General features: G+C 35.6%; 1 protein-coding gene across 1 annotated transcript in view; it reads right to left on the minus strand.

The window, feature by feature from the left end:
- Positions 1-2,662: 2,662 nt before the first annotated feature.
- LOC132158890 (eukaryotic translation initiation factor 3 subunit H-A) overlaps positions 2,663-26,901 on the minus strand; it is a 67,615-nt gene continuing 43,376 nt past the window's right edge. Inside the window, exons 4-8 of the mRNA XM_059568504.1 lie at positions 21,574-21,673; positions 17,931-18,080; positions 13,114-13,234; positions 9,260-9,392; positions 2,663-2,880 (exon numbers count right to left, since the gene is read on the minus strand). Coding sequence (XP_059424487.1) covers positions 2,783-2,880; positions 9,260-9,392; positions 13,114-13,234; positions 17,931-18,080; positions 21,574-21,673 — 602 coding nt within the window. The 3' untranslated portion in view covers positions 2,663-2,782. The remainder of the gene's footprint in view (positions 2,881-9,259; positions 9,393-13,113; positions 13,235-17,930; positions 18,081-21,573; positions 21,674-26,901) is intronic.

Consider the following 26,901-nt stretch of genomic DNA (forward strand, 5'->3'; position numbering starts at 1 on the left):
CAACGTTTATTAACTTTTCTAAATCAACACCTCATTCAGCGTTAATCCAAGGTTTGCAGAATGGCCGTAATTCACCCGTGATGAAGATAAGACGGTGAAACGGTGTCACGATTTCAACAGTGAATCAACGTCGTGATTTCAACGTTGATCCAATTTGCAAAATCGAAAGGTAATTCAACGTTGATTCAACCATGGTACCTGACGTTGTTTCAACGTTGACATGCCGGCTGGGGCTATTCCAAAACTAAGGAAATTCCGAATTCATGAGTGGAATAAAACGCCGCACCAAACAAGTTCAATGAATAATCATATTTATACCAATATATATAAAAACATGAAAAATAAAATTTATATGTAGGCCTATCTATGGACCGGTTTTAAAAAAAAATTGGCAGCGTTCTATCGCATGGTTCCGAAAAGGAAGTTGGAAATTCCGAATTCGTGAGTGGAATGCAGCAAAGAATACTAATATAGCTAAGCCTAGGCTATATAGCAAAATATAAAATAATATATCAAAACATGAATAAAATAGGCAGGTTATATCTGCATAATTAATAGCATTTAAATTCATATAAAACAGTCTGATTGAAGAGCAACACATCAATGAAAGGTTCAGAAATCGGCAGCACTATTGGGAAGTCGGATATTCCGAATTCTAGAGTGGAATTGAACGCGTGTAGGTATTTTGCGCTGCATGAAAAAAAGGAAAAGAAAAGAAGAAAAGCAGGTGCTGTAAAGTGGGGTCAGCTACAAAGCCAAGTCAGTCATTGGTTTATCCTCTCCATCAGCTACTCGCAGCTGACAGAAAACCTCTCTTAGGACGTGTCTCGTCATAATTATTCCAGACAGTTTAGCAGTAAGGGTAGATCAGTCTGTATTAAGCGGCTTGTGCTTCATGATGAAGCATCCCACAACATGCGAGTGAAAAAATAAAAACCGCGGACCACGGAAGACCGTTCTAATGCGTCACGAGCGGGATGAACGCGTGGCGGATTTAAGCGCTGTGATGGATACGGTATCGTTATGAAACCGTTTAAAAAGGAAAGCCTGTATCTCCCAGCCCACTGTATTTTCTTGTCTTAATCGGCAATCTTTCGTATTTCTCCTCATCACGTAAATCCTTCATTCATCTCTCCCACCCACACCTTTGCTAAATCAATATTTTCTTTAGGTTTTGTGGATTTACAAGATTACTTTTGGAAGGGTGGGGAGAACTCTTCTCTGCTCCTATCGCTGTGCTCAGAGAATCTGCAGTTTCCATGGCAATTTCAGAGAGGATGAGAGTCATGACTTAACAGTGAGATAACTCGTTTCATTTTATTAAGCCGAGGCATTGTCCATCATTACTGACACGCTGATTCTGAACAGCGCAGCCCGAGCAGCTGCTGTGTTTCATCTACGCGACATATTTCTATAGGTCGAGGTAGCGCGAGCCTTGCGTTGCACAGAGATCCTCGCGAGGGCACCGAGCTAACGGAGCGACGCAGACCTGCGTAAACATCTTAAGGATGAATGACAAACCGGGAACACGGAGTTCTGCCGTATTCCTCACAAAATATCGAGTGCATTCAGAGTCTCGAAGTTAGTTTTGCTTATACAACTTGTTTTCAAAGGAAAAAGAACAGCACATCCTTAGTGTCGACGACTACGTGATGCTGGGAGGATAGGCTACTTATTAGGTCTAGTTAGCCTTCTAGCATTCTTACTTTTCATGCCACGTCACTACAGGTCACGTCACTTTTTTAAATTAGTTATATTAGATGCATTGATGATATTTAAAATAGTAATACATTTCTGTCTTAATCATGTTCATGCATTAAAAACCACAAGCGTTTAGTTTGTCTGAAAATGATTTTGAATGGGCGTCAATAGAGAAAGCTTCTTTTAGCGAGATTGTATAGTTCTACCACATCTACTGTAACAGCATTAACTTCACAAGCGTCTGTTTTAGGATGCTTTACAGTGGCAGCAACCAATTATATTTACATTGTTATGTTGCTAAGCTTAGAGAGTCATCTAGCTTATTGATAGGAAACATATCAACATATATAATCAACTTTTTGCATCTTGGTGCTTTTTCAACAAGCTCATCGTAATTCGTTCTGGCATTGGCTTCTGTGAAGTAGACATGCTGTTTTGCATGAAGCAATCTATAAAGCAGCATAATGTTGCAAACCTACCTTTCATGTCAGGAGCCCACCTATGATGCTTTAAAATGACCTGAAACAAACTGCTGCTTGCCAACTAACTGAAAGTGTTTTTATAACTACAATTTAAATAGACAGCAGATGTATCTTCTTTACAGCGACCTCCGATCACACGCAATCACTCTTGCTTTGTTGGAAGTCGCATGAAAATCTTTACATACCAAAGACAGCATTCTGCAGCGCCGATAACCTGCTGTGGAAGTACATGAGCAAGAAATGCACTGCTGTTCATACCACACATAATTATTTGTGATTAAAGCCGATCCGACAGCCTCATTAAAACACCCCAAACCAGAGTCATTTAGTGCACAAACCCAGTGTCAAAGCAAGTCTGAAAGCGAAAAACTTCAATGTATTACCAGTTTATCTCCAGCTTTGCCAAGTAATCAGACAGCAGGATTCTTCGGCACATATGCTGCAAGTTGGATAATGAATAAGCATCAAAAAGGCGGCAATGAGAGATGCATATATCTTTATTGTACCAATTACAAAGAGATCATCTCTTAAGCTCATTATAATGGTTTCTGTTGGAGGTTAGAGATGGAGAAAAGCAGATGCATCACTGTTCTGTCTCTTTAGCTGTTGTGGCCCTGCAGCGCCTCTGCCATGAAGAGTTTTCCGAGGTTCTGCGAGGTGAACTCCTTAATGTTCTGACAGTAGTTGTTGATTTGTCCTTGTGAAGAAGCAGAAGGAAACAAATTAATTATATACAACAAGACCAAGCAATATTGATTATTCAACTGGAGCGACTATTTACAGCCAGGAGCAACAGCACTGGCCACACAGCAATGGTCTGGAGAAGCCAGACAAACCACAAGAAAATCAGAGTTTGATGTCAAGGACTTGGCGTTTCACAGCAGTTCCCAATCCTGCACTGCACATTTTAACCCTCTGGTGCTCTTTGGTCAGTTTGGAACATGCAGTTTAATTTTTTTTTTCTTCAGTACTTCAGAATGCTATGAAACTTTGTAAAGGTTTTGGCACTTATTAAAGGTTTTGTTGTTGGCGGCTGTACTGCGTTTGAGCTCCGTCACTATATTCTTTTCATTGACTATTTTTAACCCAAAAATCAATTTTATACATCATCGTTTCCGTTTATATAACGTGTGAATATATCCTCTATTGTATTCTACAACAAAAACAATCAGAGCGCCTCGCTATCACTAGTTTTATTTTGATCTCCCGGGTCCGCTATTAGCTTTCAGCCCGTTAGCATCAGCGGCGTGGTTGCGCTAACATTGCTAATACTCTATTCACACACATTACCACTGCTGTACTCACTGTTACTTGCTTTAATGGCGGATGAATGTCTCCACTCTGTGCAGCTCGAGCTCGAGGCCGTGGGAAAGCAGATTCGCGACCTGGAGGTGAGGCAGGCCCAGCTGAGAGAGCGGAGAACAGCGCTGGAATCATCCCGGGCTGACGCTCACAAGTCCGGGGTAAGTATACAGCGATCTGCTAACAGTCCCACCACGTCTACTCCGTGTGTTTCTCTGCACAGGCCCGGTGCACCCAGGACGCGATCTTCCCAGATGTCCTTCACTGCGACGCCGGGACACCACGGACCCTGGGTGCATCCACAGCGGAGGACGCGAGCCGGGTCCCGGGCGATGACTTCCCCCCCCCCTGCCTTCGACATCTCCATCCGGAACCGCTTCGCTCCCCTCCGCGAGACAGGACGCGACGCTGTGATCATCGGAGACTCCATCGTCCGACACGTAAGTGCTACGTTAGCCGAAGGTAAAGTGCACACTCATTGTTTGCCTGGTGCTCGTGTTCTCGATGTTTCTGCGCAGATACCCGCGATCCTGAAGGTCGACGAGAGCCCCAGAGCGGTCGTGCTTCACGCCGGGGTTAACGACACCACGCTGCGGCAGACGGAGACGCTGAAGAGGGACTTCAGCAGCCTGATCGAGACGGTTCGCAGCACGACGCCCGCGGCGACGATCGTCGTGTCAGGACCACTGCCCACGTATCGACGAGGACACGAAAGGTTCAGTAGACTTTTTGCTTTAAATGAATGGCTGTTGTCATGGTGTAAAGAACAGAAACTGCTATTTGTTAATAACTGGAATCTTTTTTGGGAGCGTCCTAGGCTGTTTCGCGCTGATGGATTACACCCCAGCAGAATCGGAGCGGAGCTGCTCTCTGACAACATCTCCAGGACACTTCGCTCCATGTGACTAGTAAGACAATTCTCTAATAACTATTATGATGAGTTTTGTTCCACCCGCTTAAATGATAAAAGTACTTGTGCTGTAAAAACTATTAAGACTGTGTCTGTTCCCCGAATAGTGAGGTCAAAATATAATGTAGGATCTAGAAAAAATCTCATCGTAATTAAACCAGAAAAATGTAAAGTAAATGAACAAAAACAATTTTTAAAGTTTGGGCTCATAAATATTAGATCACTCACACCCAAAGCAGTTATTGTAAATGAAATGATCACAGAAAATAGTTTTGATGTACTCTGCTTGACTGAAACCTGGCTAAAACCAAATGATTATTTTGGTCTAAATGAGTCTACTCCACCAAACTACTGTTATAAGCATGAGCCCCGTCAGACTGGTCGTGGAGGAGGTGTTGCAACAATATATAGTGATATTCTCAATGTTACCCAGAAAACAGGATACAGGTTTAACTCTTTTGAAATACTTCTGCTAAATGTTACACTGTCAGACATGCAAAAGAAGTCTAATGTATCTCTTGCTCTGGCTACTGTGTATAGACCACCAGGGCCGTATACAGAATTCCTAAAAGAATTTGCAGATTTCCTCTCAGACCTTCTAGTTACAGTTGATAAGGCGCTAATCATGGGAGATTTTAATATTCACGTTGATAATGCAAATGATACATTAGGACTTGCGTTTACTGACCTAATAAACTCCTTTGGAGTCAAGCAAAATGTCACCGGGCCCACTCATCGTTTTAATCATACACTAGATCTAATTATATCGCATGGAATCGATCTTACTGCTATAGATATTGTACCCCAATGTGATGATATTACAGACCATTTCCTTGTATCGTGCATGCTGCGTATAACTGATATTAACTATATGTCTCAGCGTTACCGTCTGGGCAGAACTATTGTTCCAGCCACCAAAGACAGATTCGCAAATAACCTGCCTGATCTATCTCAACTGCTATTTGTACCCAAAAATACACATGAATTAGACGAAATTACTGACAACATGGGCACTATTTTCTCTAATACATTAGAAGCTGTTGCCCCCATCAAATTGAAAAAGGTTAGAGAAAAACGTACTGTGCCATGGTATAACAGTAATACTCACTCTCTCAAGAAAGTAACTCGTAGTCTTGAACGCAAATGGAGAAAAACTAACTTGGAAGTTTTTAAAACTGCATGGAAAAACAGTATGTCCAGGTATAGACAGGCTCTAAAAACTGCTAGGGCAGAGCATATCCACAAACTCATTGAAAATAACCAAAACAATCCAAGGTTTTTATTTAGCACAGTGGCTAAATTAACAAATTACCAGACGCCACCTGATTCAAATATTCCACCAACGTTAAATAGTAATGACTTTATGAATTTCTTCACTGATAAAATAGATAACATTAGAAATACAATAGCAAATGTAGATTCTACAGCGTCTAACACTTCAGTTTCATCCATCGCACCCAAAGATAAACTGCAGTGCTTTACAAATATAGGACAGGAAGAGCTAAATAAACTTATCACTGTATCTAAACCAACAACATGTTTATTAGATCCTGTACCCACTAAATTACTAAAAGAGCTGTTACCTGTAGCCGAAGAACCGCTTCTCAATATCATTAACTCGTCGTTATCTTTAGGTCACGTCCCAAAACCATTCAAGCTGGCGGTTATCAAGCCTCTTATTAAGAAACCAAAACTAGATCCTAGTGTACTGGCAAATTATAGGCCTATTTCAAATCTTCCATTTATGTCTAAAATTTTAGAAAAAGTTGTGTCTGCTCAATTGAGCACCTTCCTGCATAAAAATGATCTGTATGAAGAATTTCAGTCAGGTTTTAGGCCCCACCATAGCACAGAAACTGCACTTGTTAAAATTACAAATGACCTGCTTCTTGCGTCAGATCAAGGCTGCATCTCATTTCTAGTCTTACTTGATCTTAGTGCTGCGTTCGACACCATAGATCATGACATACTCATAGATCGATTACAAAACTATACAGGTATTCAAGGGCAGGCTCTAAGATGGTTTAGATCCTACCTGTCCGATCGCTACCATTTTGTTTACTTAAATGGGGTGTCATCTCATTTATCATCAGTAAAATATGGAGTGCCACAAGGATCCGTCCTAGGTCCCCTTCTATTTTCAATATACATGTTGCCCCTTGGTAATATTATTAGAAAATACGGAATTAACTTCCACTGTTATGCTGATGATACTCAGCTATATATTTCAATGAGACCAGATGAAACTTCCCAATTATCTAAGCTAACAGAGTGTGTTAAAAATTTAAAAGATTGGATGACAAATAATTTTCTCCAATTAAATTCGGATAAGACAGAGATATTAATTATTGGACCAAAAAACACCACACAGAATCTTGTAGATTACAATCTGCAACTAGACGGATGTACTGTTACTTCCTCTACAGTCAGAAATCTGGGTGTTATATTGGACAGCAATTTGTCTTTTGAAAATCATATTTCCAATGTTACAAAAACCGCATTCTTCCATCTTAGAAACATTGCCAAGCTACGAAACATGTTATCTGTTTCTGATGCAGAAAAGCTAGTTCATGCTTTCATGACCTCTAGACTGGACTATTGTAATGGACTTCTAGGTGGTTGTCCTGCTTCGTCAATAAACAAGCTACAGGTCGTCCAAAATGCAGCAGCTAGAGTCCTTACCAGGTCAAGAAAATATGATCATATTACCCCTATTTTACAGTCTCTGCACTGGCTACCTATTAAGTTCCGTATCAGTTACAAATTATCATTACTTACCTATAAGGCCCTAAATGGTTTAGCTCCTGCGTACCTAACTAGCCTTCTACCACGCTACAACCCATCACGCACCCTAAGGTCACAAAACGCTGGACTTTTGGTAGTTCCTAGGATAGCAAAGTCCACTAAAGGAGGTAGAGCTTTTTCACATTTGGCTCCCAAACTCTGGAATAGCCTTCCTGATAATGTTCGGGGTTCAGACACACTCTCTCTGTTTAAATCTAGATTAAAAACGCATCTCTTTCGCCAAGCATTCGAATAATGTATCTCTTAAATTGTGAGTGTAGTTGCATCTGCATTTTTATTCTTTAGCTTGGGTTAAACTAATTTTACTTTGTTGGATCAGCAGCTATGCTAATGATGTCTCTATTTTGTTTCTATGTTTTGCCACGGGATTTACATCCCGTGGTAACTAGGATTTACACAAGCTCCAGTCTGGATCCAGAACACCTGAGAAGAGATGATGCTGACCCTCAGAGGACCCCAGATGATGCTAACCTTGAATCAACAAACAGAACTAACAAATATTGCTACATGTGTGACTGCATCCTATAAATTACTATTAATTAATAATATTGATAGTTCATCATCTAGCTGACTACGTCTTGTATTATTATTATTATTATTTTTATTTTTCTAAAAACCTGTCAAACGTGCACAAACTACTAGCTACTACTAAATATTGTAGAAACATAATTTTCTGTAAAGTTGCTTTGTAACGATTTGTATTGTAAAAAGCGCTATACAAATAAACTTGAATTGAATAATAAACTTGAATTATTATGTGAACACACACACACACACACACACACACAAAACAGACATGATTTTTAAAACAAAAGTCATTTTTAAGATGTCAACCTCAAATTTGGAACAGATTTTGTTCAGATTTATGACTTTCGTTTTCTTGCAGTTTCGGAAAATAAAGGATTCATTTAAAATTGAAAAAGGACATAATAGGGACCCTTTAAGTGTGTGTTTCAAAGCATTCAACAGTTTAGGTTTAGTCTCAAAAAAGTGGCTAAAAGAAGATAAATGGATTATAATGGCAGCATAAACAATTTTAGTATCCCCTAAAAATACAAAATATTACATAAAAACACTATTAAACTAATATAGTACATTTCATTTAATCAAAATAAAGGTAATTTTTGACTGCCTCATGAGCAGCACCAGAGGGTTAAATCTGACACACCTGGTTCAGGTCTCAGAGCTCAAAATGAGCTTACCATATAAATCAGGTGTGTGGACTAAGGAGTACATCCAAGGTTTCTGTATTTATACATTGTTTTTGCAAATTCTAAAATGTCATGGTAATGGTATTTAATTGGCTAACAGATGTGGTTTCATGATAATTGACTTGTAATGGCCTTAGTGCATCAGCTGGAAGGGGCTGAAAATTGCAAAAAAAAAAAAAAAAAAAAAAAAATCAATAATGTTTTGCACTGTATGCCATTGTGGAGTCATGGAGTTTCATAGCTGTATAATTTCAAGATCTTAATAAAAAAAGTAAAAATAAAATACTATAAATAGTCATATTTTTGTAAAAACATTTACCTATATATATATATATATATATATATATATGTGTGTGTGTAAAATATATATATATATATGTGTGTAAAAGTTGTCAATAAGGATTTTTTTTTTTTTTTTTTTTTTTTGACAGGGCAGGTTTAAAGAAATAAAAAAATACATATATTAGAACTTTCTCCCCTTTTCCCAAAGTGCGTGCCCAAATAGGTACTGGCTCAACTGGGACAGCAAAGAAGAAAGAAAAAATATATAAATTATTGTGGAGCCCTGACTACATGTAGAAATGGACAAAATTAAACTTAATTAAATAAAATTAATCATGTTGATGGGGGACTATTGACAAGCTTAGTACTTAATCATCCTCTTCAGAGATGATGGTTGTCCAATAGAAAAGGCCAAATCTAGCTGTGACTCCATCGTGATTAAAAACATGGTGTGAAGATTTAAGACCTGCAGTTATTCCCATTCCCATTTAAACGGATCCATTCATTGCTGAATTGATCAATTCATGTGAATATGCTGGAAGAAAAAGTCATTTAACTGAAGGTACCTGCGATGAGGAGTGTGTCCATGCGAGCAGGTGCCTGCGGAGGTTTGAACATCTTACTGATGTCTTCTTCCGGTAACGGAGGCTCTCCACGACTCTGCCGCTGGGCGTTTTCCTGCTGCCTCCTTTGGAGATACTAGAGGAAAAGAAGTGTGGAAAAGAGGAGAGAATGAGCCGAGGAGAAACTAGAAACCTTTCATGGAAGAACTTGGCGTGACCCAAGCAGCATCAACAAGACAAAAGGTTTTCAAAGATGAAAACTGAGCCAGAATGGAATAAAGAAGGACTGCAATTCCAAACAACAGTGCTGGCATAAAATAGCCAGTGTCATCTGAAGAGCAAGTCAGATCGCCCCCAAGAATACAGATGCATTTCTGGGCATCAGGACACTTGAGGATGACTGCATGCTGTGATGCTGTGCAATGGTCAGAGATCACATGACATTTCCATGACCTCATGACAACTTGTGACTACATTTTAAGTCTTAAAATATGTGTAGACCAAAAAATTAAAAAAATAAACAGTTATTAAAAAATAAGGAATAAACAAGCAAGAATCAAAAAATAAACAAGAGCAATAAATAAATAAATAAAATATTAATAAATACGAGAAATAAATAAAAAATCAACTGCATAGAAAAGAAATATGAGAACAGGAGAGAAATTAAGAAAAGAAAGAATAAATAAAAATAATTAAAAATATAAAATAAATAGAAGAGAAAGAGGAGGAAAAGAAAGCAAAAACAAGACGACAATCAGAGAAATGTGGACAGAAAAATAAAAACAGAAAAAATTAAAAAAGAGAGATGTAAAGAATTAAAATCAAAATAAATAAAATGAGAAATTAAAAGGACAACTAACTACAGATTATAAAGGTACAAATATAATTTTTTTTTGTAGAATAAATGAAAATGATTAAACCAAATGAAAGGAATCAATAAATAAAAACAGAAATGTATAAATTAAAATAAAAAAGAAATAAAAAGAAATGCAGAGAAAAATAAATTAAAAATAAACAATAGAATAAGGAAATATAAAGAATAAAGTGAGAAAAAGAACTATAAATGAGAAATAAAAGAGGAGATTAAAAAGGATAATAAAATATAAATACAAAGAGAATAACAACAACAACTGAAAAATAAAAAGCAAAACAAATCTATAAACACATAAATGATATGAAGCAGCTTTGTGTTTAATCCACAGGTTAATTCAAAATTCTGCATTACAGAAAAAAAAAAAAAACGGACTATATCCACAGTGTTAAGGTGACATACCACCCACTGCTGTCATTACTTCAATGTACAGGTTGATCTGACATATCTCAACACAAGTCCTCCATCTGCCCTAGTTTTGTCAAGCTCGACCATTCAGGGTTTTTCTTTGTGCTGTAAATCACATTTTAATATATGTTATATTCATAGAAAAAATGACGAGTGAAACTCGTATCCTATCTGAGTTGGTGCGACTTATGTCACCGTTGAGGATACCGGCCATTTCTGTTGAAATTAGGCATATGATTTAGGAATGCAAACTGCCAACACAGCGGCAATTCTCTTTGATATTAAATGGTGATGGATGCGGGTCATTTGGTTTATATGGTTCACCGGGGGACCGGCGCGCGCGGGGCTGTGTGGAGGCGGAGACAGGAAGGATATGATCGATGACAACAGTAATTATGGCAGATTTCAGCGTGCTTGATATAGGAGCCGTTGTGGTGACCTGATCGTGACCAAGCCACTGGGGTCTGGCCTCATTTACGGCACTTTTGAGGGCACCCTTTAAATTTCTTTGAAAGGATCAACCATCCTGTCAAACAGGAAGTGCTAACGGTCTAATAAACACTGAAATCTCACTGGAGAAACATCCCCCTGATTGCAGAGTGCATTTTGTTCTGGAAGAAAGCTCTGTTTTTCAAAGTGCTAATGAGGCAAGTGCATCATGCAAAAGGCGTAGAGAAAAAAAAAATCTATATTTCACAAAAATAAAAGCCTTTTCAAAACCAACCACGATTTAATCCAAAAGAAGAAGTTTAGTAGATTGTCTCAGGTGCTCTTTTTCATATAATAAAAGGGAATGAGAATGGGAAAAAATGGTTGTTTCTCTTCACATTTCGATTAGAGAAAGGATAACCGATAACGTAATAGCAGTCTTATTTTATTATTAAGAATATACTATTTTAATATTTATTGATATTTTTAATTAGCTTTTATTTGTATATTTTCATGTTTTATTTTAGTTTAGTATTTTTGTGTGCTTTTGTCATTTTTACTGGGGGTTTTTTTTTTTTAGAAAACATTTCTATTTAGATTTATTCCTCATCTTTAGCTTCATTATTTATTTATTTATTTTCTGCACATAAAATTTTTATTTAAAGGAAACATTTCTAATGCGGTCCAGCTACAAAAATGACAAAGCATAACAAAAGTACCATAAAGACACTTGTATATTTTCTTGGGAATATAGTTTAAAACAATAATTTTATAGTGAGTTCAGTGTTATTTTATCATAATGCATGTGCTATTATAGTATTTATTAATATTTTTAATTAACTTATTTTTTATTCATTTCCAGGTTTCATTTTAGTTTTTTAACTAATTAACATTTTCCATTGAGCTACTTTGTCTTTAATTAACATCTGTAGGCTTTGTTCACTGCTGAAGACCATCACTGATTTTTCTGATTTACTATAGCTAGAGCATTTCCACCTGGGAAGAGCAAGCTCTCCAGGGTAGAGAACAAAAACAAACACAAACTTTGACAAATGTGCAACCATTCCAGCCGATTCTATCATAGTCATAGCTTGATGACATGTTGTCATGGAGCGACTTGAAAAATAGGGTTCGGCATTATCTGATTTCAAGGGTGGCCTCTCTTCAAATGATCCCGTTGTACTTAAATAAGGTCAGATATAACACAACTCCATACAAAATGAACCCAGAAGAGTCCCGTACTATTTCACGCTCCTCTTTCTGTTGTCAGGTGGTGCTCAGAACTCATGTTTACAAAATGCCTGCAAAGCAAAAACCTGACAATGTCAAGGGCATTTTGGCCGATTTGTCAGCCTTGCGAAATGGATACAATTATGAATCTGAAGCAGGAAAGTATTGAAAATTAAATGGCACTCCTGAACACTAAATACAATCATTTTAATTTTAATTTAAGTTTTAGTAATTATACTATATGACTTTGTCATTTACTTTTTTCAACATTTCTATTTAGATTTAGGTTTTATTTTTAGTCATTTTAGTATTTATAAAAACGTATTTTGTTTCAGTTAGCTATTGAGGCAACATTTGTAATTTATTCATAATTATATTTTGCTTCAGTTTTATTTAAAAGAACAAAAATCAATTATCATTGTAACATCATCATCCTCCAGGAAGTGACATCATTTTGGAAGGAAAAAAAAACTATTACCATTTACTAACGCTTGTAAATTTGTATGTATATTCATTATCAATAATAAAGTTTATGCATCAGGCCATATTTCTGAAAGTCCTTAAATTGCATAACTTCAATGAATCCATATGCATGATGAACACTTCATCTTGCACTAGCTTTTTTTCACTCTTTGTTGGTTTTACTTTCAAAAGTATTGATTATGAAAAGCAGATTTTGAACACTGAATGCATTAATATAAAAGCCTCTGCATTTTCTTCAAGAGTACACGTGCATCCAATCAACCTCTTCTGGACCTGCACTCTTATTCTGTAATTACACATTTCAGCCACTCTATACGACAGCTCGGGCTGAAACCGCACTGCAGTGCGTGCGTTAAAAAGCCAATTCAAGAGAGAGCGACGGCGTATCAGATCAGCGGCCACCGAGGAAGAAACAGATGTGAAAAAGCAAATGTACCTGCTGCTTCTGTTGCTGCTGTTTGCTGAGGTTGCGGCAGTATGTATTGTACTTGCCGATATCTTGGCTCATGTCGTCCATGCGGTCCATCAGCAGCTGAAGGCTCTTTTCCAGGTGGTTACTATGGCAACAGATTGACAGATAGTTTAGTCAAACAAAGTTTGCGTAGTAAACGGATGACTGCACATCAAAGCATAATTGCTCCACAGTGATCGTCTACTCAATTAAAAACCAAAGATGACAGTAGCATGATGTTCCTGATAAGGATGGCTATCTGCTCTTAATTTACATGGACGAGGGAGAAGTCTAATTGTAGCATTTGCTGACTTACAAGCGGCCACCAAATATAACCTTCTCCTGATAGATCGTCTCCATTCCAAACCCTATGTAGGCAGCATATTAGAAGGCTGTGCCAATGCTGAATCTGTTCCAAGTGCTACATATGCTGCTTTCGGACAAAATCTAAACAATGGCATGCATGCTTCATCAACAAAGCAATCCCATAATGCATTAGTTGTTATACCACCAAACCGGAGTCAAGTCTGCCAAGCTCTTCATGTGAAAATCGCTATTTGTATGTCATTCAAAGTTAGAGCTTGTAGAGATGCCATTTTCATGTAGGCAGTAAGCAGCAAGTTGGCTCACTAGGGTTTGGAACGGAGCCATTCTACCTCATACTGTAATTCCCTGAAAGCCAGGTGAATCACCTTTTTAATCAAGATTAGGCTTCCGAAGACACAGTCATTTCCATTTTTATCTGGGGATAACGTGCAATCACAAAGTCCTCCCGAGAACATTTTGGAGCATTAGGTAAAAGATGACACCAGTTACTGAACACACTTTAAAGATAGTAGCACGCAGTTGCAAACTGGATTTAACAAGTTCAATTGATACACTGTAAATATGATTTTTATGGTAACAGACTGTCATTTTAATGGTAACAGACTGTAAAAATACTATGGTAACTGGTCAACAGTAAGTTCCCTTACAATATTGGGAAATATTACTATAGCAGTAATAGATCTAACAAGATATTCAATGTCATTTTACAGTAAAACACTGTTAAATGTAGTCCTTGGGAGTTTAAAAAGAACAAGCCATCTTGTAATTTACAGTGAAACACCTTAAATTGACGTTTCCAGACATTGTTGTGACAACTCACATTTGATGATTTTTTTTTCTTATAGGGATGTAACGATTAGCCACAAGCCAGTCAAAAATCGATTCAAATGTGTGATTCAAATCGGTTGAGATGCTAAACAAATCGTGATTTTATTAGGAGTAGGAGTTTATATGAATGTATGTCTGAGGGGAACTTACTATCTTTAGAAAAGTTTAGATGGTATTTTTTCTTTTCATCTTGCCTCTGTATAATGCATATTAAAGTTCATAAGTGCAGCGCTGCTTTGTTTACAGCGGAAGCCAAGGAACCGCTTTAAGCGCCACCTGCTGGCAGAGAGTGAATCTGCGTCTCGCTCAGCTTGTCTGCTGTTTCTGTTTCATTAAGATATTTTTTATGTATGGTTTCATTCTGTTAAAGTCAAACCATTCTGTTTTTGCTTCAAATTTCTAAATTAATCTAATTTAGATACAAAACTGCTCACGTTGCATGTATGCAGCATCTTTGTTTGAATCATGATTAAAATGCAGTGGTTGCCTCTAATTTTAAATGGAAAGAGCACAGACAAAGCCTAAGAGATTTATTTTATTTGTGCATTGCATTTAAATTGTCATTTAGCAGACTCTTTTATCCAAAGCGATTTTACAAATGAGAATAATAGCAGCAACCAAATCCATCAAAAGAGCAATAATATGCAAGTGCTATATTATAAATAGTATAATTATAGTGATATATTTCAAATTTAACATTAACATTAAGTTAGTGAAATTTAATTCTGTAAAGCATAAGTTGCTACCATATCTTTTCACAAAATGTTTGTTTTTTTTACCATAAATTTCACGGATTAATTTTTTATAGAATAAAACAAATTAAGATCTAGAGTTTAAGCAATGCTCGTTTTAGAAACAAATTTTAAAGTCAACAAAGAATAAAAAAATCTGTCTCTATTCATTCCTCATTTCATTCCAAACCTTTATTTGACTTTCTTCTTTGAAACAGATTATCTTAGCCGCTCTTTCAAAATAAGTAACTGTTATTGAAGAAGCTTCTAAAAGAATGCAAAAATGCCAAATATCATAATAATGCTTTAAATGACTCATGTACTACATTCCAACTCTTCTGAAGATCTACGAAAGCTTTGTGTGACCAGAAAACCACAATTTAAACCATTAAATCACTGCTTGCCCCTGTAGAGAGCCGTTATTCATTGTGACCAAATCATCTCAATCATTCAGAGCGAGCGGAATCAGCCAACTCTATGAAAATATCCAACAATCAAGCAACGTTTGGTTCACAAAACTTCTTTCACTAAATCTGCCAAGGAGATCGATTTAATTGTAAGCTATCGTATGTCTTCAGTCGACTCAGAATCTAATGCACGAGTGTATGGAGTGCTTTTGCACCCTTTAGCCCACATTTCATCATAATTGGCTGAAAAAAGTGACCTGCAGAGTCTTCCTGCGTTTCACAGGAAAAAGCAGTACTTTGGAACGACATGATGGTCAAGCAAATGAGGACAATTTTCATTCGTTTACCATTCATCATTACATGCTTTCAAGTCTCTGTGTTTTTGGAGTGACACATCTGCTCTATAGACCTTTTGGTATTTGCCAAGAAAGGAAAGGGCATCTCTGTACACAGGAAGACCGAAATTACATGCTGAATACATTATCATTATCTGCGTGCTGATGGGAAGGCTGAATGATTTCACCAGCAGGGCCTATTAAACACACTAACTCCTGGGATGTTCTGAATTACAAATGAAAGACATACTCAAAATGGCAAAGATTGTGCCGACTCATAAAGCATTAACTATAAAGACCAAAACACCTGCTCACATCCAGAGTATTTGGTCTATCAATTAGTCTGATTCAGAAGAGGGTCCTGAACAGCTGTGGTTGCTGGGGGACCATGAACAGTCAGAAGAAATGACATTTCCAGTTCCTACATTCATTAAAGAATTCATTTTCTATTTTAAAATGAAGAGAGATCAATGTGCTATGTAGATCAGAGCTGGGTGATATAGCTAAAAATAAAACATAAAATCTTTTTTTTTTTCACCCTTTTGATGCTATTCTATATGTATCTTGGTATTTATCTTTATGCTCCGGAAAGGCTTGAAAGGGTGATTTCTTTTCAATCAGAAAAACCAAACAGCCATTGTAGCCTCAATATGTCTAAGACACAAACTAAACTTCTTTTAAAATCTAGTTTAAAAATAAAGGCATGTTTTCCACTCCATTTTTTTTTCAGTAAATGTGGACACAAACACTACAGTTTAAATGCTTAAATAACTGTTTCAACTCTTTTGTAACATTATAAATCTCATCTTTGATACATTTTTAATGCATCCTTGCGAAATAAAAATATTAACATTTTCATTTTTAATTTATATGCCCTAATATAACAAGCAAAAAAATAACAACAGTACTTATCAACATTTTTTTTTTTTTTACATAACCTCTATTAACATGTTTTTTAAATGAATTAATAAAAAAAAGACTGAAACTGACAGTTCAGAACAATAAAAATCAAACAAATCTTAAATCAGGAACATTACATATTTTTCAGATTATCAAAACCAGTATCATTAACTATTAAAGTGGTATAATTTACATACAGAAGTCTTAAAGGTACAGTAGCGAAACAGCCCGAGCCATAGTGAGGGTGGAAAATATTCACGCTAAACTAAACTGCATCATTTTTAGTGCAAGAAACATGGACTTGCAGAGAAAGAGAGAGAGAAAAAATTTATTCTGTAGAATATGTCTCTGTTATAGACTCTAATCTTTCCGTTTAATATACAGTCTTTAAACTACTGGTCATATTAGTTCAATAAAAAAAGAAAGAAAGAAAAAGAAAAGAAAAGAAAATTCATTCTGAATGTAATGAGGCTCATTTCTGGGAACTGCTCTCCTGGAAACGGACTCGACTCAATCTGTAATAAAATTCCGTTGAATCTAACTGGATAAGCCAAATTAATTTAGACGAGAAGACTATTTGCAGGAGAATAAAACATCCAGCTCCAGCTAGGAGCATAATGATGGACCCCCGAAAACTGCATTTTAGGTCAGCGGCTCTTATCTGGTGAGCCACTGGTCTGTTATCTGGGTAAAAATGATGTTAAATGCAAATAAAATGCAACTAACCATTTCATTGTGCACAATAAAGAGGTTTATAAACTTTTAAAAGGCATCCCTATCAGTGATTATTGACGCCTAGTCAAACCCCACAGTATTTTGGCACAGATTCAGCTATGGTTTGGTTATATAGTTAATACTAACACAATATTAAATGCAAAACCAATTAAGAGCCAGCTTTTGGTTATACTGGCAAATGATGATATACTAGATGCAGAAGACATAGCTGTAATGTTTGTATTTGTATTTGCCTGAAAGCAACTGAATTCAAATGGAATAAAAATCACTGTTTGCACCATTTCTTTGCTCCCAGAAGGCTGGTTTTATAACGGTTTGGTTCAGGCAACACGCAAGACCTATTTGGAGTGTCAAGATTAAACTGTGCTGTCAGGGCTTGTCAGCGTGTATTGCATTTCCTCGGTCAACTTCCTGGGCGAAACAGAGCCGAGGCAGAGAGGCTTAAAAGACACGGCTTGACCAGATGAATCAGCAAATGACAAATCTTTTTCCCAAAATGGGAGCGCTGGACACAGAGGTCAGGGCAGGGTGATTCTGACCTGCTTGACAGATTGAGCAGCTCGTGCTTGTCAGCCACCGTACTCTTCTCTTGCAGATCCAACAGGAGCACGTTTATGAGATGAGAGTTCTTGATGACGATGGGGACTTCCTCGAACATGTGCTCGTAACCAATGCAAGCCTTCTTCAGCCTGAGAAAAACAAGACACTCAGAGTTACAAAAAGCCTTCTGTATCAACAGCTAAATATGAAGACAACAGAGTTTTAACTGGTAATATTAGTTAAAAAGATATTAATACTTTTATTCAGCAAAGATGCATTGAATTGATCAAAAACAGACATGTATAAGGTTACAAAGACTTCTCTTTCAAATAAATGCTGTTCTTTTGAACTTTCTATCTGTTTTCAGCATTAATAATAATAATAAGAAAAGTTTCTTGACCAGCAAATCAGCATGTTAAAATGATTTCTGAAGGATTGAAGACTGGAGTAATGAGCTTTGCATCTCAGGAATAAATAGATTTTTAAAATAAATATAAACAAAATATTTATTTTAAAATTAATAACATTAATGAGTTTTTACTGTATTTTTGATCAAATAAATGCAGCCTCGGTGAGCAAAAGAGACTTTTCAAATACATAAAAAAAAAACCCTGCAGACCCCAAACTTTTGAAGTGTAATGTTTTTGTGTGTGTGTCCTCAATATGACTTCCCATCTTGTCTATCTTTTTAAATAAATAAAATGTATGTACAGTATGTATAATGTATGCATGTATGTACAGTTTGTGTGTCCCTAATACCACTTTGCATCTTGTTAATCTTTTTTAAAATAATTAAATATAAAAATAATAAATGTTTAGTTTGTGTCCTCAATACCACTTGCCATCTTGTTAATCATTTGAAAAAAAAGAAATATAATGTATAGTCTGTGCCCTTGATTCCACTTTCCATCTTGATAAACTAAAGTATAAATTAATGTGTGTGTGTGTGTATACAGAACACACCAAAAGTTTGGACACACCTTCTCATTGAAAGAGTTTTCTTTATTTTCATGACTATGAAAATTGTAGAGTCACACTGAAGGCATCAAGGGCTATTTGAGCAAGAAGGAGAGTGATGCGGTGCTGCGCCAGATGACCTGGCCTCCACAGTCACCGGACCTGAACCCAATCGAGATGGTTTAGGGGTGAGCTGGACCGCAGACAGAAGGCAAAAGGGCCAACAAGTGCTAAGCATCTCTCGGGGAACTCCTTCAAGACTGTTGGAAGACCATTTCAGGTGACTACCTCTTGAAGCTCATCAAGAGAATGCCAAGAGTGTGCAAAGCAGTAATCAAAGCAAAAGGTGGCTACTTTGGAGAACCTAGAATATGACATATTTTCAGTTGTTTCACACTTTTTTGTTATGTATAAAATTCCATATATAATTCCACATGTGTTAATTCATAGTTTTGATGCCTTCAGTGTGAATCTACAATTTTCATAGTCATGAAAATAAAGAAAACTCTTTGAATGAGAAGGTGTGTCCAAACTTTTGGTTGGTCTGTACTGTACACACACACACACACACACACACACACACATATATATACACACTCATACATATTATAAATAGCTAAATAACTAAGACAACAAATCACAATTCAGTTTGAAAATATTAAAAGGACCATCATCATCCACTGGTTGCATTCTGAATACTGAGTGAAAAAAAATAAAAAAAATAAAAAGTGTTTAAATCTACTTTACAATTCATTTAATTTTACTTTGCAATTAACATCCATCTCTGGTGACTGAGCGGTCAGCAATAAATACAGGAGTAAACAGAGTCCTAAAAGTTTTTAATGATCCAATCATTCAAAACACGGAACAAATACTGAGCACATTTAAAGTACTTCTGATTTCTTTTTAAATGCTATTACACATTGATGCATCCCAAACAAACTCAAAAGACTGCCTACTCACGTCAATCATCTATTGCACTTAAATAAAGGTTTTAATCTTTGCAAAGAAAATATTGATTCACATCAAAAAGATTTAGTATTATGGAATATTTTTGTGTTGGAAGCATCATGTGTGCATTGAGATTACTATTTGAGAAGCAGTGTGCATGCGTTTTATGCTCTCTCAACACGCAACATACACTGATGCAATAAAATGACATGAACAAAGAGACGCCCCCCTCAATTCAATCAATGCAATTTGAGACGCACGTTATTACCAGATGTAAATGGCGATCTGTCTTTTAGATGAGCACTCTAGAGCAGTTAGAGGGGCACTGGACACGCTGGCCCAGGCCACGATCTGTCATTTCAGTGAGTCGTATGTTCTGCAATTCAAGCTGAATTGCAGAAAATTGTGGAGGAACAAGAAGAATGTTTGAGAAATATCAATATAGCGCTGCCTCGGAGACCCTGAGCACAGATTGATATTCTCTATGAATCTGACAAGCGATCTGTATGCATCATTCACAATGACCCACCCCGTATGTTCACTAGACAAATAGAGGCTTATTTTCATAATCAATAGTGTTGCTCTCTTTAACTAGCTGAATATTCAAGAAGCAGCTTCGAATGATGAGCACCAACCCGAGGGCGCTGGCAGATGACAAGGTCACAACAGGCCACTGGAACAGTTCTGATGTCAACATAAAACAGTGTTAGCCACTTTACATCTTTAATCTTTCCTGAACTGAATACAGATATTCTCAGATGTCAGTTTGAAAAAAAGATCTATTAAAAAAAAAAAAAAACTTTTTATTTTTGTTTTTATAATAATAATAATAATAAAAAAAACATGATGTTAAATTTCATAAAAAAAATACAAATGCACAAAGTTTTATGAATTATTAGTTTGTTATTTTAAATCAATATTTATTTTATTACTGTTTGTTTGTTTGTTATTATTATTACTACATTGAATTGATAAATGTTGCCTTGGTATCCAGCTGAATTAAGTTTTTAATATTTTCATTACGTGTTTATTTTATTTCAAGTAATTTTTTTTGTTTTACATTTAAGATTTAAGGGAATGACAATAACCATGAAATTATATAATTTTTTTTTATCCTCTAGCAGATTACAGATTGATTCATTGAAAAATTAATGCAAAAAGCAAATTTCAAATGACCAGAAAATCTGAAAATACATTGAGAATATAGACAGATTGATGATCTGAAAAGGGCAGCCGTTTTGATGAAAAGATTAAAATGATTTGGAAAAAGGTTCAAAGAAAGATGAGAAGAAGCAGCTCTGTAACACACATTAATAAAGCAAATAGGATTGACTTTGATTTGGTGTTGACTTTAATGCATCGGTGTAGGCTCTTTACCCGCAGCTAACCCTACAGCGCTCCAGTCCCCGAGCGAAAGACTTCACGTCGCTGTTTTTCTCCTGATCGCTCACAAGTCACTGCTTTGCTGATACATTCCCCCATTAGGCTTATGTCTAGCAGCAATTTAAAATCAATTACCATCTGCCGAGAAGCCAGCGAGGTTGTTAACTTTGTACATTTGTTTGTTTGGCAGACAGTGCTGACTACTCCTTCAAAGACGCCCCATCGTGACGAATAAAAGCCCCTCACTGATGCTCCTTCTGAGCAGGGACGTGTTGAAGAAGGTTCTTATTAGTGACAGATTAATGGAAACAGGAAAAGGAAGTGACATAAGGCAATGGAAGTTGGTCTTACCCCTCCGGAGAAAAGTCTTTCTCCTTGCAGATCTCCATTAGTTTGGGGGTCAACCTGTAGGCCTTTAGACAGAGAGAGCCTTGCGCGGTCTTGATGGGATCTATGAAGCAAAAAACAGCACAAATGTAAGCTAGATTCTCACGTGTGCATATTGTGCATACAAGTTTGCCATTGGTGTGTGTGTGGGAGGGGGGGGGGGTCTATAATTTCCTCAATGCAGAAAACACAGAGTGAACTGCAGAATCCAGACATAAAAATTAAATCTATTCCATAACGTGAAATGTCATGTCACTTCACCAAACAGGTCAACCCGTCAAAATAAAAGTTCAGTTTAACTAGAATAATATGGCTTAAATTAACTTGAATAATAATAATAATAATAATGCACAATTTTTGTGATTTAATTATAACAGTCAACCTCTGTTGTGCAGCATTTGGGGGAAAAAATGACCACTTAATTACAAATTAAAAGATAAATTCAACTGTTAATTTTTTACATGTTTATTTGAACATTTTCGGGGGAAATAAATAAATTGTATTTATGAATTCAGTGAATTGGACATGCTTTTTGATCATTTAATTAAATTTAATGAAACCATTAAAATGCAATTCAGAAAATTGAAAACACAAAATTTGAAGAAAAAAAAAGAAAAGAAAAAAAGAATTTGAGGAAAATTGTATAGGCCCATACAGTTTTTTTTTTTTTTTTTTGCTTTTACAAACTAAATGTTGGTAAATTGCATATGTTTGAAAATTAATTAATTTAGATATTTCTTCTTTTTATTTCTAAATCATTAAAACATAAGTCTAGGCAGGGAAAAAATGGGCTAAAAATGTAAAGGAAGGAAGGAAACAATTCGGTATTTAATGAAAAACAAGCTTATAATCAACATTTCTTTTGCTTTATCTGCAATACTGGATGGAATGTTTTTCATTCTGGTTTGCCTGCACAAAAGAATGTATCTGATAAGTCAAGGTGAGCTTCATGCCTCTTCAATCAGGGAAAAAAACTAACTTTAGTGCAACATGTACATATTCAAGATAACGATCTGTTGCACATAATGAAAGGTGTGATAAAAATCACTGTTGAATGAACATGGCATGAATGAAGTTAGATCTATGAAACAACTGAGCTTATATAGAGCAGCAGTACATCACAATATCATTAGGAAGTGTTTTCAGTAGCATTAAATCCCAAATATAATTTTGCATGGTTGAACAGCACAAAGGAACAATTTCTCCAGCAACACAGACTGATGACTTAATCATTGGCTGATACTGATAATTATACACCATTATACTTTAATCCTTTGAAGATATTCAATAAACACTTCCATTCAAAAGTTTGGAATCACATTTTGAATGGGGTCTCTCTTTTAATTCTCCTAACAGAGAAAGCATTGAATTGACCAAAAACAATGCTAAAGCTGAAAATTATAATTACTGTTTGAAATAATGGCTTTTTATTCAGTCTTAACCTGCATGTGGCATCATTCCAGTCTTCTCAGAAACCGCTGTGACACCTCATCCTTACAAAATGACTTCTAATCTGCTACTACAGAAACATTTCTTATTACCTCAGCTCTGTTCGAAATGGTTCTGTGATCTAATGAAGTGTGGAAATGGCAATACAATGTTTTTTTTCAGATTCTAAAATATTAAGTACACTTTTTTTTTTTACCCCAAGTATCTTGGTTTCAAAAAGAAACTGCTTTGGTTGTCTGCATATGCAAGCGTGACAGAGAGAGAAGTGGACAGCCTAGATGCACGACAATAACCAGATGTAGATCAGAGTTTGTAGTTTGGGAAACATGCATCCCAGGTCCTCAGCTGGAAGTTTGATTGAACAACACGCTAAACATCATCCACTTGATCTATAGACATGAAGACTCGAGAGACGCTGCTGCCCTTTTAAGAGTTTCAAGCTAACAAGAAGGTTCAAAAAAGCTTTAGATAGATAGACACAAAGATAGAACATAGAATAGACGCAAGAAATGCCCTACAAGCCAATTACAGCTACCGGAAGCGCCACAGAAAGCATTAGATGAAACATCACCTGGACATCAGGGGTGCAATTTTCTGTGAAAAAAGGATGGAGAAAAGCAACACGCACGCACAATGATCCAGGTTCAATCGTATTTAATGTAAACACTGGCCAATGGTGCTATTTTGATAGAAAGACGGCAGAAATCGCAGGTTGTGGGAAATACAACGCTTATTTGAAAGTAAATTTCCTCTAGAAGCTACAGCAACATCCATCCATAGAAAAAATAAAGAGAGAGAAATGTATTATTTTTGGGAAATAAACAAAAAAAATTTCTTTATAATTTATATTTATAATTTATTTCATATCAAATGAAGTTTATGCTTAAGAAATAAATATTGTAATTGTAACTATAGAAATTGAGGATAAATTATATTAAGTAGCCTAATTAATAAATTAAATCAATAAATATTCCAATTGACATTATTAATTTAAATACGACATATAAAATGAAGCTAAATGATACTAAACAGGTTTTTATAATGAAATATTTTATAATATATATATATATATATATATATATATATATATATATATATATATATATATATATATATATATATATATATTTGGAAGATTAAATAAATAATCGTGAACGATTTTTATTAATTTTACCAGAACGGTTCATGTAAAAAAAAAAAGGTACAGATTTAATTTTTTTGCATAAACACTGCACATCTTAATGTCAAAGTAATGTTTAAAGAATAAAGCATTTATTTAAAATATTCACTATACCTTTAGAAATGCATAAAGAAACTATTTAAACTAGTCAAATCTAGTAATACAACTCGTCTATTTATAAAGCCAAATAAAACATGCATTAAAATAATTATAATATTCACAATGTGCTTAAATGTATCAAGCAAAATCACAAACACACTGTGAATATTCACTACATCATCCAGCTTTAATAATTACTGTGGTGCATTTTAAACAACTAAAACAGAAACTGGTTAGGTTTAGAGATTATTATACTTATTAAACATGAGAAGCAGATGATCTTTAAATAGTGTCTTTGAGAAGAGGAAAAAGCTTAGATAAGCAATACATGCCTTTAATGGTTGATCTGCAATGGGAACAAGGTGTATAACAATAAGAGAAAGGTCACAGAGTTAAGCGCCATTAAACAACCGCTTCCATCCCGCACCTTCAAGACATTTATATTCACTGGGCAGATAACCAATCTCAGGCATGAGGGGCAGGAGGTCACGCAGAGAAGCCTTTTTCCCCCTCTTTCATAAAGAAATCATCGACTGCAGGTGCTGTCAGTTTTCATAATCAAGCTGCGCCAACCACAAAAGCTCGCCACTGCTTTTAGTAAGAGAGTTGTATTGAATTAATGTGCTTGTCAAAGAGTTGTCAAAGGCTTTGAAGTGTTCACACGGGCCTTTATCAGAGCTGTCACTCACATCCAGCCCGCAGAGGGGTCCTGCGTACTTTTTAAAATGTCCTTCCTTTGCCAAAGGTAAGTCCATCTTGAGTCACGGGTGGCCAGTTGAAATAATAATACATAATAAAACTGAAGCCAATGCACACAAATGCCAAGATTTTGGATTTTAAGTGCTGAATTGTGTTTTTAAACACTAATCTAATGTTCACATCTTGAAATATAGAGCATGGCACTTGCAACGCCAAGGTCATGGGTTTGAAACACAGGGAATGCATTAACTGTTGTATGTAATTCATCTCGATTAATAAGCATCTGCTAAATGCATTTTTAAAAGTGCATTAAAGTCTTACAAGATAACACAATGCATTTCCACTCAAAACTGTAAGATTTGATAAATTGACATTGAAATGGTCTAAAACTGCAAGACATCTTTCCTCTAAACGCAGACAGATGTCAGAAGATTTTAGTCAGCCTTTAAATGTATGAGCTTGCATTATGATGGAAAACGTTAAAATAAAAAATAAAAAAACCTTGAAAGGATCCAACACAAAACTATAAAGAGGTCATGGGTTCAAATCATAGGCAATGCATGAATATTTTTATAAATATTAAGAAGAGTTTTTGCTAAATGCATAAATGCTATAAAAATGGGCAAATGTTACACTATTGTGCATTAAATTGCTTTTAAGTCTTCTGTATTGTCACAGTGCATTCCATCGCCTCAATGTCACAAGATACAAGATTTGCAGTGTTTTGTAATTTACTGCAATGCATTTTCCTTCAAAATGCAGTTAATTAAATAAGGATTGCATATGATATATTATCAGCTTGCATTAAAAGAAATCTAGAAAAAAAAAATCTTCGAATCGAACTAAAAACCAAACTATGGGTCAAAGGTTTGAATCACAGGGAAAGCATTAACCAGTGAAGGCAATCTAAGTCAATTTATTTAAATGAGGATAACATGTCTGCCAGAGTTAAATATTGTAGACCAAGTAGAATAACATCAGGCACTGCTACACTAATTGATAATATATATACAAATGAAATTGGAGGGGAAATTGTAGGAGGATTATTTATAAATGATATGACTGATCATCTCCCAGTTTTTGCGATCTTTCAAAGATTTTTTACAAAACCAAATGAAAATAGGACAAATAATGTTAAAATGATTCGACATAGAACACCAGAAGCCATTGCTGCCCTTGGGGAGGATTTAAAGAAACTTAACTGGAGTGAGGTTTATGAAAATGAAGATCCTAATAGAGCCTATGGTGCTTTTTTAACCATACTGATTGAAAAATATGAAAAACATTGTTTTTTCAAGAAGTTTGTAAGGAAGCGAAAAAATTTGGACAAACCATGGATTACAAATGGAATAGAGAAGGCATGTAAAAAGAAGAATGCATTATACAGGAAATTTATTGCAACAATGACAAAACAAGCTGAAAATAATTATAAAATGTATAAAAATAAATTAGTAAGTATTATAAGATTTAGTAAAAAGGACTATTATCATACATTATTGAACAAGTATAAGAGTAATACTAAAAAAACATGGGAAGTACTTAATAGTATAATTAAAACGAATAGAGGAAAAGTAGATTACCCAAATTATTTTGTAAATGAAGACTCAGGAATAATAAATAAAGTGAATGACATTGTCAATACATTTAATGAGTATTTTGTAAATGTTGGTTATAAGTTAGCACAAGAGATTGTGGAGCAGAGAAATGAGGAAAGGCCAGATGAAGTAGATATCCCTAGTAATATCCATTCAATATTTATTAGGGGAACTCATGAAATGGAAATACTTGATATTGTTAATAATTGTAAGAATAAAAAATCAACTGATTGTAATGATATTGACATGTCATTATTAAAAAATATCATA

Source organism: Carassius carassius, chromosome 15, assembly GCF_963082965.1.
Source record: "Carassius carassius chromosome 15, fCarCar2.1, whole genome shotgun sequence".
In the NCBI taxonomy this organism is placed as follows: Eukaryota; Metazoa; Chordata; class Actinopteri; order Cypriniformes; family Cyprinidae; genus Carassius; species Carassius carassius.